The following is a 16651-nucleotide window of genomic DNA, read 5'->3' on the forward strand; positions in this document are numbered from 1 at the left end:
GGCTGCCGCCAGTATGCCTCATCAATCATCCATTTGCACATGTGAACTCTTCCAATATCTACCTGTAACACCATGCAAATAATAAAGCAAAAAACACAAATTTGCACACAGGTAGACACACACACACACATACAAGAAAAAATATTAGTGAAATTACCTACCTATCATGTTCTTTTAAAACATCTATGACTTTCTCTCGGTTATTCTAGAGAGGGGGGTAAAAATTTATAATTACAATCTAGTCGTTCATGATGACGCAGACAAGATTTCATCATACAACAATGATTTATTTGTTCTACAAACTACAACTGCTATGGCACATCCCACTGTGGCCGAGCCAATGAGAGAGAGAGAGAGAGAGCTATTATACTGTTACTTGACTTGTTAGATATGTTAGCTAAATGTTCCTTAAAATTTCACACTTGTTTTAAATAGGAAAAAAAAGGACATATTGGACAATGTAGCCTTTGATATACAAAAAGACTGGTGGGTCATGGCTGGAACATTTAAGATGGTAGGTCTGCTCAACTAGGGCTGACTTTGAGCTAAACTACACTGCGCTTCCTCATCTAATTAAGCCATAGTAAAAGAAAAAGTTCCTTGTTTGTACATATCTTTATGCATGTATATGCAAGAATTTATATATGAAAAAAGTCTTAATTACCCAGTATGATGGATTTAGGCAGGGCCTTTCACATTATATGTTACCATCGCACTCACTTTCATTTCATCACTCTCTCTTTCCATTTTCCATCACATTGCTATGCCATTCTAATCACTACAACAACACTACTATCTCAAAACCATGCATTGTTAGCCACTACTATAAACATCACAACCACACTATGTTAACTACTATATTCCACCACAACCATCACCACTATACCTATTTCTTTATTACCCACAAGGGGCTAAACATAGAGGGGGCAAACAAGGATAGATATAGGTATTAAGTCGATTACATCGACCCCAGTGCGTAGCTGGTACTTAATTTATCGACCCCGAAAGGATGAAAGGCAAAGTCAACCTCGGCGGAATTTGAACTCAGAACGTAGCGGCAGCCGAAATACCGCTAGGCATTTCTCCCGGCGTGTTAACGATTCTGCCAGCTCACTGCACACAGACAGACACACACACACACACACAAACTTACAAATACCATGCCAACTACTGCAAAAACCATCAGCACCGCACCACGTTACCTACTACAACATCAACACCACATTATGTTAACTATTACAAAACCACTACAACTATCATCACCACACAATGCTAACCACTATAATATTTCTTTACTACCCACAAGGGGCTAAACACAGAGAGGACAAAGACAGACAAACAGATTAAGTCGATCCCAGTGCGTAACTGGTACTTAACTTATCGACCCTGAAAGGATGAAAGGCAAAGTCGACCTCGGAGGAATTTGAACTCAGAACGTAATGACAAACGAAATACCGCTAAGCATTTCGCCCGGCGTGCTAACGGTTCTGCCAGCTTGCCGCCTTAACCATTACAATACCAATACATCATATAAACCTACTACCACACTCCATCATGTTAACCATTACAAAACCACTATGTCAACATCACATCACTATTAACCAATACAATGCAACAGTATAAATAACATAAAAATGTCTCCTTAGACTCAGTTGCAGGTATAGATGTATGGTTAAGTCTGTTACTCAACCATATGGTTTGAGGTTCAATTCCACTGGGCAGTACATTAAGCAAGTTTCTCCTATCATGATTCTGAGTCACTAATAATTCGGTAGTGGATAGGAATGAGAAGCTGGATTTGGCCAATTTAAGCATAAACCCTTAAGCATTCAGATTACTTTGTCAAATGTATTACTTATTTATCCACATTGTTTTGAATTAATCATGAATTATCTTGCAGCTTTGAGATTTCAATAATATGATTGTATCATCATCGTTTAACGTCTGCTTTCCATGCTAGCATGGGTTGGACGATTTTGACTGAGGGCTGGCAAACCAGATGGCTGTACCAGACTCCGGTCTTGATCTGGCAGAGTTTCTACATCTGGATGCCCTTCCTAACGCCAACCACTCCGAGAGTGTAGTGGGTGCATTTTACGTGCCACCGGCACGGAGGCCAGTCAGGCGGTACTGGCAATGACCTCACTTGAATCTTTTTACAGCGAGGTCGTTATTTTTTAGAATGGCATTGTAGGACAGGTGTGAGAGACAAGATCTGGCCAGTTTGAACATAAAACAGGTAAAATATTTGGGCCGTATATGGTTGGTTTAAATGCTCGAGAATTAAAGCAGATTTTTCTACAGCCTTTCGTTCCTAAGCAAGACAATATTTCCAATGGCCAGACATTCTAGTAGAATATTGGAAATTAACACTGCTTGCATAACAGTGATAATCATGTACAATTATGATGTGATGTCAAGACAAGGAGACACAAATACACAGACCGACACACACACACACATACAGACTTACAAATACAATAGACTTTTTTTCGGTTCCTGCCAATCAAATCCACTCAGAAGGTGACCAAAGTGAAAGACACTTGCCTAAGGTGCCATGCAGTGTGACTGAACCCAGAACCAGGTGGCTGGGAAGCGTATGGTTCTAGGTTCAGTCGAACTTCTTACCACACAGCCACACCTATAAATACACACACACACACACTACAGACATATAATTGTGATTACTACCTGTGTGAGCGTGTGCAGAACGCATGATTGACATCAGTAAGACAATCATAAATATATAAATCGAGGTGGGGAAAAACAGACAGAGAGAAAGAGAAGGGAGACGGAAAAAAGGAGGCAGGAAAGAATAGGAGAGATATAAGACAATTGTATATAGTACGTGTTTGTACATGCATGTATGGATGTGTAAGTGTTTCAAGTCACGTGTGTGTGTTTGTATGAGTAATAGTGTATGCACTTGTGAATGCGTGCACTGATATATTTAGTCATGTAAGCACATACTGTGTTCCAGCTTATATGACCATATATATGAATATATCTTTTATCTTTTATTTGTTCCAGTCATTAGACTGTGGCCATGCTGGGGTACCGCTTTGAAGAATTTTAGTTGAATATATCGACTTGAGTACTTATTTTTTTTTAAAGCCTGGTACTTACTCTATTGGTCTCTTTTGCCAAATTTCTAAGTTACATGGACATAAACACACCAACATTGGTTGGCAAGCAGTGATGGGGAAAAAAACAGACACAAATACACACATATATATATGAAAGGCTTCTTTTAGTTTCCATCTGCCAGATCCACTCACAAAGCTCTGGTCAACCCAAGGCTATAGTAGAAGGCACTCGCCCAAGGTGCCATGCACACACACACATACACATTCATGTATGCATGCACATTTAGTACCCTCGCACTCTCTCCTGCCCACTGCTGTGGTTGCTTTGAAAGTAGTCAGCAGAAATACTTGGCATTTGTTTAAGGACTTCCTAAAGTTTTAAGATTGATATTTTTAGATTTTATATTTAAATCATCATCAAAGGCGTAGGAGTGGCTGTGTGGTAAGTAGCTTGCTTACGAACCACATGGTTCCGAGTCCAGTCCCACTGTGTGGCACCTTGGGTATGTGTCTTCTACTATAGCCTCAGGCCGACCAAAGCCTTGTGAGTGGATTTGGTAGATGAAAACTGAAAGAAGCCTGTCGTATATATACATGTATGTGTGTGTGTGTCTGTGTTTGTCCCCCCAACATCGCTTAACAACTGATGCTGGTGTGTTTACATCCCTGTAACTTAGCAGTTCAGCAAAAGAGACCGATAGATATAAGTACTAGACTTACAAAGAAAAAGTCCTGGGGTAGATTTGCTCGACTAAAGGTGGTGCTCCAGCATGACCACAGTCAAATGACTGAAACAAGTAAAAGAGTACCACCTATCTCTCCCCTCTTCTGCATCACCTAGCTTCCTCTCCTCCTCCCCACCACCACCACCACCATCATAATATGCCTGCTTTCCATATTGACTAAGATGGATAAATTATCATGATCTGAATCAGTTCTTCAATGGGGTAGGGGATTACATCTTGCTAGTAGTTTCCAATTTTTACAGGATTTCTAATGCTGGATACCCTTACTAACTAACACCAGTAACTTTACAGAATGTACCAAGTACATTTTATTATAAAACAAACCTCAGAGAATTTGGAATGCTCTTGACAAAACTAAAAGGCTTTCTTGATTCTGTAGTGTCTCTATTTGCTCAAAATAATATGACCAAAAGGAAGTGAACAGCTGAATGATGACAGTTGGGTCAATGAGAATGGGTGAGAGGAGCAAAAGAATGATGAGCAAAACAATGTGATTTGGAGAGTGAAGGTGGAGTAATGGAAGAGAAATAGTAAAGGTAGCTATGTTTGCTGGAGTGTGAAAGAGAGACAGACAGATTGTAAAAGAGAAGGGCAAGAGAGAGAGAGAGATGACCTAAAGAAGACGGAATGATGGTAGATTATGTCAGCTATGGACAAATCTGAGTCTACCACTCATACATGTGTCTTGATAAAAGAGAGAGAGAGATGACCTAAAGAAGACGGAATGATGGTAGATTATGTCAGCTATGGACAAATCTGAGTCTACCACTCATACATGTGTCTTGATAAAAGAGAGAGAGAGAAATAGAATAAATTAGGGGGCAGTAGAATACACAAAGGTCCAATGCTATCGCTCACTACACGGTGTAAATCTTGAGTGTCAGAGAGATGAGAAGGCCAGACAGATCCAATGCTGTTCACAGTTACATGGAAGCATAGAGTAAACGAACTGGACTGGGAGTGAGTAGAGAAAGTGTAAGTGATGGACAGATGTGTGATAGAGGAGAGGGTACAACAGGGCAAGGGAATAGCTGATGGGGATTTAACAAGGATGTATTAGGTAAGAGAACTCTCTCCCTCTTTCTATATTTTATAACATGGTTTCTGTATATGTCACTTTAGTGTTGTGCATTCATAACAGTGTGATATAATACCATGGAACAGGGTAAAGCACCAACTGTCTCCACTTGTTTTCCCAAATACTCTGCCAACAATTGTAACCAATCCAAAACAGCTCTCTACGAACTATAACAACTTCTCAACAATTTCCCGCAACTCCATAAACTCACAAACGACACCTTTCAACTTCCTGTGATTTCTCATCTGTCACTCTCAGTTAAACATGCTGCTGCTTATACGAATTCGGTTAGTCCATTCCCAAGAGGGTGCCATAATTCTCGCCATGACATCCCTTTTGAGATTTGACTTCTGGAGGAAGTGCAACTTTTTTATTTAATTTTTTTTTCTTCATCACCTCTCCATTTTTTGAGATTTCAATTTCCTCAGAAGTTTTAATACTTCTTTCGCTTTGGGACTATTTCTTGTCATTCTGTTTGTTTAGATTTTTTATTGCTGATTCGCCTAAGTTCAACCTCGTTTGGTGCTGGAATATCAAATAAGTCATAACAAACTTCCATTGGTATTTCTTCTCTTTCGTCAGTATGTCTAGTCTTCAACTGGTTCAAATGTCCTTTGGGCCCCCCTGTTTGACCTTTTATTATGTATATCATACTGCCTACATTTTTCATCACTATACCGTCCTCCCAATCTTGTCTTCCATTCTTATATATTTTGAAATGAACTTTATCTGCTACATTAAAATCCTTTGTTGTGTTTTTATTGTAGATAACAATTTATCAAAAAAAGATTTTATCTTCCAAGCAAACATAAGCTCTGCAGGCAACTTGCCTGAACAGGTATTCAGGTTAGGCATTACCCTGTAAACCCTTAAGAATTGAGTTAGTGGTACAGCATTGCCTAATTCATTTCCTGATGTTTTTTAGTGCTTGCTTAAATGTGTCTACAAACCTTTCTGCTTGCCCATTTGATCTTGGGTGGTATGGCAGAGTAGAGATGTGACTGATTCCATACCTCTCACAGAAATTTAAAAATTGATACCTTGAAAACTGCGTTCCATTATCTGACACTATGATGTCTGGGACACCATATCATGCAAAAAGTTTGTAAAAGAACCTTATTGTTACCTTTGAGGTTGGTCGACTGCATTTACATATCTCCAACCACTTAGTATAGCTATCCACTATGATCAGATAATACGTGCTGTTTACCAGTCCAGCAAAATCTATACGTAGTCTGGACCACAGATTGTCTGTCTTAGGCCACAATTGGAATTTTAAAAGTATAACCTCTGCAGGATTTCACCAATTGTTTGATATCACGGTCCATAGTAGGTCAATACACATAACTCCTAATTACTGATTTCATTCTTGAAATCCGTGGGTGTCTCATATGAAATTCACTTAATACATGCTTTTGTAGTGCAGCTGGCACTACATCTCATTGTGCATACATCAGCACATTATCTATTAGAAAACTGGTTTATGTTTGTGTTACATATATTTTTATTTTCTTTCACCCACAATGTTTCTTTTATCTTTGCAATGAATTTGTCATTCTCCAACTTTAATTTTTATATCTTGAACAGTTATTGGTCGCTCCCAAATGACAATACACAAAATGTTTTTTATTTCATTTTCCACCCACAACATGGCAATCACAGTATCTTTGAATAGTTCTGTTTTTTTTTTTAATTAGCTTTGATAAACAATCCACATGACCTAATTTCTTGGAAGGTATATACTCCATTTTAACCCTTTTGTTACTGTATTTATTTTGGGATGCTTTGTGTTTCTTTCAATTACTTTAAATATAACAAAGAATTTAGTAAAATAACTTAGTTATCATTAAGCTAGTGTTAGCAACATAAATTGTGACTAAGGTTTGGTGGAAGATTTTAATTCAGAACTTATGAAAAACCAGACATTTATACTCAGAGTCAGAGCCGGTTTCAGCCAGGTTGGGAAACAAAAGGGTTAAAGTCGTAATTCAACAATATTGTACCCCAGCATTGTAACCTATCTGAAGTATGGGTAGGAATTCCTTTCTTCAACCCCAAAATTGATAATAATGGTTGGTGGTCAGTTTGTAGCAGAAAGCTTCTACCATGCAAAAATCTGTGAAATTTCTTCATGGCAAAAGTGATTGTTAGAGTTTCATTTTTTATTTGACTATAGTTTTTCTCTGCTGCTATCAGAGAACGTGAAGCATGAACCACTGCCTTCATATTTGTGTAGCGTTACTGCTCCTATGCTGTATTCAGAAAGGTCAGAAGCTACAACCATCGCTACAGGATTGAAATGAGCCAGTGACAAATCTGATAATAATATTCTTTTAATATTGTCAGACACCTTTTGACAATTATTTGACCAATTCCACTTCACATCCTTTTTTAGCTAATTATTTAGAAGAACTCTCAATTCATGTATATTTCGTATATAATTTTGATAATAATTTGCTAGACCTAGAAAAGCTTGTAAGGTCATTATATTAGCCAGAGAAGGCATATTTTTAATTGCGTCTGCCCTCAATGGATCCGGTCATCATCCATTCCTGTTGATAATTTGTCCTAGATATTTAATTTTAGGTAAGAAAAATTCACATTTTTCCTCATTCAGTGTGAAACTGTAATCACTTATTTTTTTCAAGCATAAACTTGACATGCTGATCACGAGATTCACTTTTAATTAATATATCATCCAGGTATGGAATTGCGAATTCAGTCCACTTACATTGCATCCATAACCTGTTCAAAAATTGCAGGTGCGACCTTTCAGTCAAATGGTAATCTATTATATTTATATAGTCCTTTATGCGTATTCACTGTTAGGTATTTTGGGCATTCCTCATCTACTCTAATTTGTAGGTACACATCGGAGAGATCCAGTTTAGAAAATATTTTTACCCTGTTTAACTTCACAAAGGGTTCCCTCTTTCTCACACAAACCTTGATACAAATTCCTTTCCATACTCATTCTCCAACAGTCCCTGCTCTGCAACTCCCTTCATTACCACTCCCATAACAATGAATCTGTTCCTTTTATCATATTTTACTTTCCCTCATCCCCTTGTCTGAGATCATTACTCCTTCTCTCTTATTCTGCTTTCAGTTTTGAGTCTCTCTTTAGACTCTTTAGTCTGGCTAGTTGCAAGGTGAGCTTCTTAGTACTGGTACCACGGAAAAGTACCCAATACACTCTGTAAAATCATTGCTGTTATGAAGGGCATCCAACCATAGAAACCATGTCAAAACAAAGATACTGGAGCATGACATAATCAGATCCAGTCAAATCATCCATCCCATACCAGCATGGGAAAGCAGGGACAAAATGATGGTATGGCTTTTCAGGAAGGTGGCGAGCTGGAAGAATCATTAGCACACCGGGCAAAATGCTTTGTGGTATTTTGTCTGCAGTTACGTACTGAGTTCAAATTCTGCCAAGGTCGACTTTGCCTTTCATCCTTTCGGGGTCGATTAAATAAGTACCAGTTACGCACTGGGGTCGATATAATCGACTTAATCTGTTTGTCTGTCCTTGTTTGTCCTCTCTGTGTTTAGCCGCTTGTGGGTAGTAAAGAAATAGGTATGTCTTTTCAGTGTCTGATTTGTCATGCTTGATCAGTATCCAACAATAGCATGTCCCCAATCATCAAAGACCTTTGTTATCTCCTTCATGAAGCTCAGCATTTTGAGGTCAGTCTTCATTACTTTGCCTCATATCTTTCTAGATGTCCCTCTTCCATAGGTTCCATCCACTATTAGTGCTCAGTACTACATTATGAAGTTACCATTCTCCATACACATTACATGTCTGCACCAGCATTGTTTCCTCTACTGCACACAGCCTCTGATACGTTTTATATCTAGTTTGTCTCTCAATCCCCTTGAAAGATCATGCTTGCTTCATATCTTTCAGGTCTTGACAAATCCTCATCATTCAAGGTGTATGTCTCACTACCATACATCTTGGCAGTTTGTATACATGCTTCATACTATCTGTCATTCACTAAGAGAGAAACTGTTCCCAGAATTTTTTCCACCCTACACTTACTCGGGCTGTTACACTTTCAGAACACCAACAACCCCCACTGCTAATTAGGTCACCTCGGTAACAAAAGTTAACGACTTTTTCCAAGAAGCACATCTAATTCCAGGGCACCCTTAATGTTTGCAGTACTTGTGCATCTACAAGGCATGGAACCTATCTTCCCTATTAGCCTACCTGTGATCTACCGACACTTTTTGTGTATCCATAGACTTCAATGGGCACATCATGTGAAATTTCTATATGCTTTTTAAAACCGTTGTGTGTAGATTATAAGCAAGTTATTGAATGCTTAAAAATGTATTGACTTCTTTTATTTTTGATTTGAAAACAAAATTAAAATGTGATCAACATAATCATCAACTACACCTTTATAAACATGTTATCATTGGGTAACTGATACCAGCCCACCTGAGACTGTTCTTAGTTCTATGATACAAATTTGCTTTTTTAAAGTTGTTCAAATTAAAACCGCCCATCAGAATTTCCTGTTAAGTTACGTTCCAAACACCAGTTTAATGGTAAAGTTTACCTTACTATATTCTTCATTACTTTAGTAATAAAAGTGTTAAGTCTCAACTTTCACTTTGTCAATTAGTTAGTTTCATTATGCTTGGCAGCTAGCAAAGATAATTTTCTTCTAAGAATGTGTGTGCAAGTATGAATGCAAGCCAAAAATACTGTTTCTATTCTACAAAAAACAATAAATATTTGCCAGCTACCAAATGAAATTATATTACTTGCTGACTGAAGAAAGTAGAAGCAGAAACATAAACCTGAGGATTATACAAAAATGTATCTCTGCAAAAATTCATTAAAAATATTCAGTATAAGGAAAGAGGAGATTATATATCTTGAAACAGAAGGTGTTGAACTTTGTATAGTAAATCAACGAAAGACTTGTCAATTTTAAGTGTTGCTGTTACTTACAGGTTCTTGTTTGACCTTATCATAGCTACTTACAACCAGGTGGACAGGGATGTTGAGAACTAAATGTTTTAGTCTAAGGACACAAAACAAGACTAGTGACAGTTGACTGGTAATCAATCAATTTGGACTGTTGGTCCAAATTGATTGATTATGAGACAATTAGAATGTGAAAATTAAGAAATAAATTAATAGAGATAGTGACCACAAAGTAAAGGAAAATTAAGATTGAGAAATACATACTTCCACTAAGCTCTGTTTCATCATAACTTTTAGAAAAATGAATAGCTTTCAATAAAATTTTCTACAAATACCTCTCAGAGGGGAAGAGTTTACAGGTAATTCATACAAACTGAATTTATTTCTTCATAACTTCACAAAATTGGTATTTTTTGATGAAATTTTCTACAAATCCCTTTCATATCATGTAGATTACAATTATATCAGAATTTAATGGGGGGAGGGGAATAAAATGATGGGTGCACACATACATACTGACACACATCACATATACTTGTACAAAATGAAACTTGAAAATGATGTGTGTCAGATTATATGTGTGCACATCCATTAATTTTGATACAATTGTATTTGTAGAAAATTTATTTGAAAATATCCATTTTTCCAAGAGTTATGAAGAAACAAAGTTGAGAGCACAATTCTGTATGTATGCATACATGTGTGTATGTATACTCTCTCTTTTACTCGTTTCAGTCATTTGACTGCGGCCATGCTGGAGCACCGCCTTTAGTCGAGCAAATCGACCCTGGGACTTACTCTTTGTAAGCCCAGTACTTATTCTATCGGTCTCTTTTGCTGAACCGCTAAGTGACGGGGACGTAAACATACCAGCATCGGTTGTCAAGCAATGCTAGGGGGACAAACACAGACACACACATACATACATATATATATATATATATATATATATATATATATATACGACAGGCTTCTTTCAGTTTCCGTCTACCAAATCCACTCACAAGGCATTGGTCGGCCCGGGGCTATAGCAGAAGACACTTGTCCGAGATGCCACGCAGTGGGACTGAACCCGGAACCATGTGGTTGGTTAGCAAGCTACTTACCACACAGCCACTCCTGCGCCTATGTATAATTTAATTAGAGGATATGTTAACTTCGTGAAGGGATGGTTACATCCATGGAAATACTGGTTCAATACCTAGTATTGTAGGGGAATGAAATTCCCTTAAAACAATAGGTATATATTAAGCATATAGTTTATATCCAGTTAAAAGAAAAGAAAATCAAGATAAGTTAATTATTTATTATTAACAAATTGGTCATCTTTACTTCTTACAGCCGTTTCAATTAATGCTCAGTAATTTAATTACAAATCTGTACATTAGATTTGCATCCATGTGACATGAGCATAATTTCATCAGAGAAAAAAAAGATGTATCTTGGGATGTTATATGTGGACCTATCAATTAATTTCAGCAGTCTCAAACGGCTGTAAGGAGCAAAGATGACCAATTTGTTAATAATAAATAATTAACTTCCTTATAAGTACTTTCTTTTCTTATATATATATGTATGTGTTAAAAGTGGAGAAGGCCGGTTTATGGGATTACATCAGGTTTCCCGTCCATAAAGGGTTTAGCTTTATGGCGTATCGTCAGATCCCCAAAACCTGTTGGCCCAAGGCCTCTTAAAACGGTAAACCTAAGGTAATCAGATAAACCGGCTTTCCTCATTTTTAATATATACTGCTCTATATCTTAGAGGGTGGTGCTTCTTTCGGATTTGTTTTTTTACAGACTATATATATATATATATAGTATATTTGTCACTTAAATGTGGATAACCCATAAGGGTGGATGCTACAGTAGCATCCACCCTTAGGGATTAGCCACATTTAAGTGACAAATATACTTCACGATGTCGTGCAGCTACTGTTTATACCTCGCTCAGAGATTTATTATTGCTTATATATATATATATATATATATTTTATTTTTTCGCTAAAACCACTATCTTTTTAGATAGTGGTTTTAGCGAAAGATAGTGGTTTTAGCGAAAAAATAAAATATACACCTATCACCAGCCCAACAATAAGGAAAGGAATAATAGAAATAGGAAGGTCATCTGGTTACGCCCCTTACTCACCCGAGGTGGCCTTCAATAGGTAAATATTTCCTAGCACTGATAGATAGACATTTTCCAGTTAACCATGCTTATAGGAAACTCTTCAATAGACACAATTTAAAAATTAGTTTTAGTTCAACTACCAATTTAAAAACATATCAATCATAACATACAAAAAACACAAGAAGAAAACAGCTGTTCATGCAGGAATAAAGAATTGTGCCCGCTAAATGGAGCTTGCATGTCCAAGACCATCATATATGAAGCTACCGTAAACTCTATAACCACTAAGACACCGTTTCGACGAAGAAATACGTGGGCCTGACAGAGGGTAATTTCAAGGCCAGGTTCAAAACCACACTTTGAGCTTTAGGCACTGGAACAAAAGAAAAGCGACACAATTATCCAATCATATTTGGTCTTTAAGAGATAAAGGTGTCGATTATAACATACAATGGAAGATTTTGGCCAGATGTAAGCCCTATACTAACGGCAGCGGAAGGTGCGGTTTATGCGACATGGAGAGATGGCTTATCTGGAAAAGCAGCTTAGACCCTACCACATGTCTAAATACAAGGACAGAGCTTTTCGGATCATGCCTACATGTGACTAAATTCTGTTACGTTTTTGGTCCCCTAAAGAAAACGGATAGAACATGCTTTCTGTGTTATGTCCCAAGAAGATTTTATATATTTTTATGTATTTTTATATAATTTTTATGACGAAAAATGCGAGCGATGTATAAGTACGCAGGCAAAGCAGAGTATACAGAGTAATTTCCCTTCATTTTTAACGGTATTTTTTCATAACGTTTTCAAATAGCCAGATAACCGAAGAGATGGTGTTGTGGATTTCCACTTCGGCATCTGAAACTCAGAGTTTTATCTTGACTACCGAGTAATGTAACATATTGTATAGATAAATTTCATCTATTTACATAATATTGAGGTCTCTTTCTTTCTTTTGTTATCTTACCGTTTTATCAATTATATATATATATATATATATATACAGGGTGTCCCAGAAGTCGCGCACCACCCTGGCTTTATAAAAATAATACACCCTTATTGATTTCAAAAACACTTTTTGAAAATAATCATAGCAAATGCTCAAATTGAGCAGCCTCTGCAATAAAAAATGCATCAGTTATAAAAGTAAAATGAATTGCGTGAATTATTTTTAACGAAAACCAGAATGCTGCGCGACTTCTGGGACACCCTCTATGGATGGAAGCACTCCTTCGGTTACGACGACGAGGGTTCCGGTTGATCCGAATCAACAGAACAGCCTGCTAGTGAAATTAACGTGTAAGTGGCTGAGCACTCCACAGACACGTGCACCCTTAACGTAGTTCTCGGGGATATTCAGCGTGACACAGAGAGTGGCAAGGCCGGCCCTTTGAAATACAGGTACAACAGAAACAGGAAGTAAGAGTGAGAGAAAGTTGTGGTGAAAGAGTACAGCAGGGATCACCACCATCCCCAGCCGGAGCCTCATCGAACTTTAGGTGTTTTCACTCAATAAACACTCACAACGCCCGGTCTGGGAATCGAAACCGCGATCCTATGACCGCGAGGCCGCTGCCCTAACCACTGGGCCATTGCGCCTCCACACACCCTGTATATATACAGGCTTGTCAGCTATTTACCGTTGTCTCTTCTATCACAACAAAAGACACCCATCGCCCTGGCACACTTTGTAGTTTATGTAGTTCTCTTTTCAGTAGCGAAACTTGTGCACTCCCCGAGTTACGCCAGTCTTATATAATGTGGTTAAGAAGTTCATTTCAAAACCATGTGGTTTGGAGTTCAGTTTCAGTGTACGACACTTCAGACAAGTAACTTCGGTACTACTTGAGAAGAGTGGTCCCGGTGCGCGCATCCACGCTAGCTAGTCGTGACTAGTCGATCCTTACTTTGTGTTTTATTTACTTTGTTTAAAAAGATTTATTTACTTTGTGTCAGTCGTTGTAGGATCGACTAGTCACGACTAGCTAGCGCGGATGCGTGAGTATGCGAGTGCGCGCACAGGGACCACTCTTCTTAAGTGGTACCCACAAAGTAAATAAAATACAAAAACACAAAGTAAGGATCGACTAGTCACGACTAGCTAGCGCGGATGCGCGACTACGCGCACCGGGACCACTCTTCTTAAGTAGAACAGTAACTTCTAACTAAATGTGTGTATGAGCGTGCCTGTGTTTTCATGTCTCTCATAGCTTCAACAATCGATGTTGGTTTGTCTACGTTTCTACAGCTAGCGGTTCGGCACAATAGGATAACGATAGTGCCAGGCATAAGTACTGAGGTACATTTGATCGACTACACTCTAAGAACAATATATATTTCTTTACTACCCACAAGGGGCTAAACAAGGACAGACAAAGGGATTTAGTCGATTACATCGACTCCAGTGCGTAACTGGTACTTAATTTATCGACCCCGAAAGGATGAAAGGCAAAGTCGACCTCGGCGGAATTTGAACTCAGAACGTAACGGCAGACGAAATACGGCTACGCATTTCGCCCGGCGTGCTAAGCGTAACTATTAGGGTAAGGAGAAAAACGAGATATATGAAGAGGGTCGAAATGGAGAGAGAGAGAGAATCAGAGAGAAAGAAACATGTTGATGCAAAGATACACACAGATAAACAGAAATCGATCTAGTCAATGTTATGTAAACGAGAAATACAGAGATGGTAGGGGCGAGGAAGAACGAGGTAGTTAATAAAAGGGGCCGCGACAAGAAACACTTTTAAGTAGATAGAATAATTAAATCTGCAACGTCTTCTGTTTACGTACCTGTTTGTAATGTAACCTGACGGGTTTAATATATCTGGATTTGTCGAATGTCGACACGGTCACGTCGCTAATGTTCTCCATTTGTAATTGACTTCTGGCGCCGTCGCTTTCTTGGAAAACTGAGATTAGTCAGTTCGTTCCTTTCGCTTTTATCTCTTCGTCTCACAATTCATTTCACTTTCTCTTTTCACTCGCTTTCCGGGAGTTATGCCACTCTCCCAACTCTGGGTGCAATAACTCTCCACACAAAGGTCATTTGGCCCCTCCCCCATCGCTTTCGAACACTATTGTTATCTCTCTCTCCCGTTCCATTCCTCTCTTCTCACTGTTACAAGAAGGTCTTAACCTTGTTTATTGTTAATTCTAAATACAAACTTGTTGCCGGTTCAAAAGTGTGGTACTACTTAAGAAGAGTGGTCCCGGTGCGCGCACTCGCATTCTCGCACATCCGCGCTGACTAGTCGATCCTTACTTTTTGTTATTGTTTTATTTACTTTATTTAAAAAATTATTTACTTTGTGCTTTTTGTCTTTTATTTACTTTGTTTTAAAAAAATTATTTACTTTGTGTAAAAAAAAAAAAAAAGGATCTTATTTTTAAAATCTGCCGGTGAAAGTGAAAAGATCTCAAAAATTATTTATTTTGTGTTTTATTTACTTTGCTAGGTAGTCGTTATAGGATCGACCAGTCACAACTAGCTAGCACGGATGCGCTACTATGCGAGTGCGCGCACCGGGACCACTCTTCTTAAATAGTACCGAAAATTTCCCGCCGGGTATAGGTAGGTGTAGTAAACACACTGAGTCAGTTCGCTGTGAACCTCTCTATTTCCAGCGAGAAATTTTCTCCATGACAAAATATAGCGAATGGATTCTTGTAGGTTCGAATACACCTCACCTCATACAATTTTGAACCGGGAACAAGTTTGTGTTTATACACGTCACTGCTTAGCAATTTCGTCCCGTATTGTTAATTCTAGTATTGTTAATTCGCTCCATCGACCTCAGAAGTATGGAATGCAGAGTTGACCTCCACCGGCATATTATTGTTCTCAAGCTAAGAAATTCAATGCTCTCCACTACAAAGAAGAAAAAAAAACTGTAAAATTCTGTCCTCAGTATTTTAAAAGGAAGGCAAACTGGAATTTGCCTTCATATAATTCTTTCTATTGCGGTGAAGAGGGGGGGGGGCATCTTAGATTTATTTGAAATGGCTATGTTTTCCCCCCACCCATTTATCTATACTGGACTATGACCGTCGACTGTCGAAAGCTACATAGCTTCAACCTTTTACCTGTACTATGTATCACATATGATACATAGGCCAGATTTTCCCTGACGTCTATGCATCATATATTATACACATTACTATTTTTTTTACAGCCGTTAGTGCAGTGTTTCCTAACCTACTTTTCTCCCAAGTTCCACTACAACTTCCCATAAAAATCTATGCCCCACCTGTCGTTGGGAAAAAAAAAAAAAAACTTAATTTTTAATGTTTCCTGTTTATATACTTTCCTTAAGAAATATTCATACTAGAACATTAGAATATCGCCAAACAGTAGCAAAGTCTTCACACAGTATGCTTGGCTAGAAGGATTGGTTTGACTAGGCTCAGTACTGGTGTGCTATGTTTGTTGGGGAAAAAAAGATTTTCACAATTCCATATCCCACTAGAAAGAAAAAAATGGGATCAAACACCCCACAATTTTTCCCAGACCTCACCGGTGGGGCGGATTCTCACATTGGGAATCACCGTGTTAGAATAATTTGTAACTTATGAAAGAAACGCTTTATATTATTCAATGTAAGAAACGGGCTAACTAAAAGTCTGAAAACAAGCATGGACGTTAAGGGCAAACCT

At 38.1% G+C, this 16651-nt stretch overlaps 1 protein-coding gene across 2 annotated transcripts in view; it reads right to left on the bottom strand.

The window, feature by feature from the left end:
* LOC115217186 (uridine diphosphate glucose pyrophosphatase NUDT14) overlaps window positions 1-15077 on the bottom strand; it is a 30179-nt gene extending 15102 nt beyond the window's left edge. Inside the window, exons 1-2 of one of the 2 annotated variants that reach the window (XM_029786819.2) lie at window positions 14789-15077; window positions 162-205 (exon numbers count right to left, since the gene is read on the bottom strand). In XM_029786819.2, the coding sequence (XP_029642679.1) occupies window positions 162-205; window positions 14789-14869 (125 nt within the window). In that variant the 5' untranslated portion in view covers window positions 14870-15077. The remainder of the gene's footprint in view (window positions 1-161; window positions 206-14788) is intronic. The other variant, XM_029786818.2, reaches the window with a different exon arrangement.
* Between the last annotated feature and the right edge of the window lie 1574 nt (window positions 15078-16651).

This window comes from Octopus sinensis, linkage group LG11 (genome assembly GCF_006345805.1).
Source record: "Octopus sinensis linkage group LG11, ASM634580v1, whole genome shotgun sequence".
NCBI lineage: Eukaryota > Metazoa > Mollusca > Cephalopoda > Octopoda > Octopodidae > Octopus > Octopus sinensis.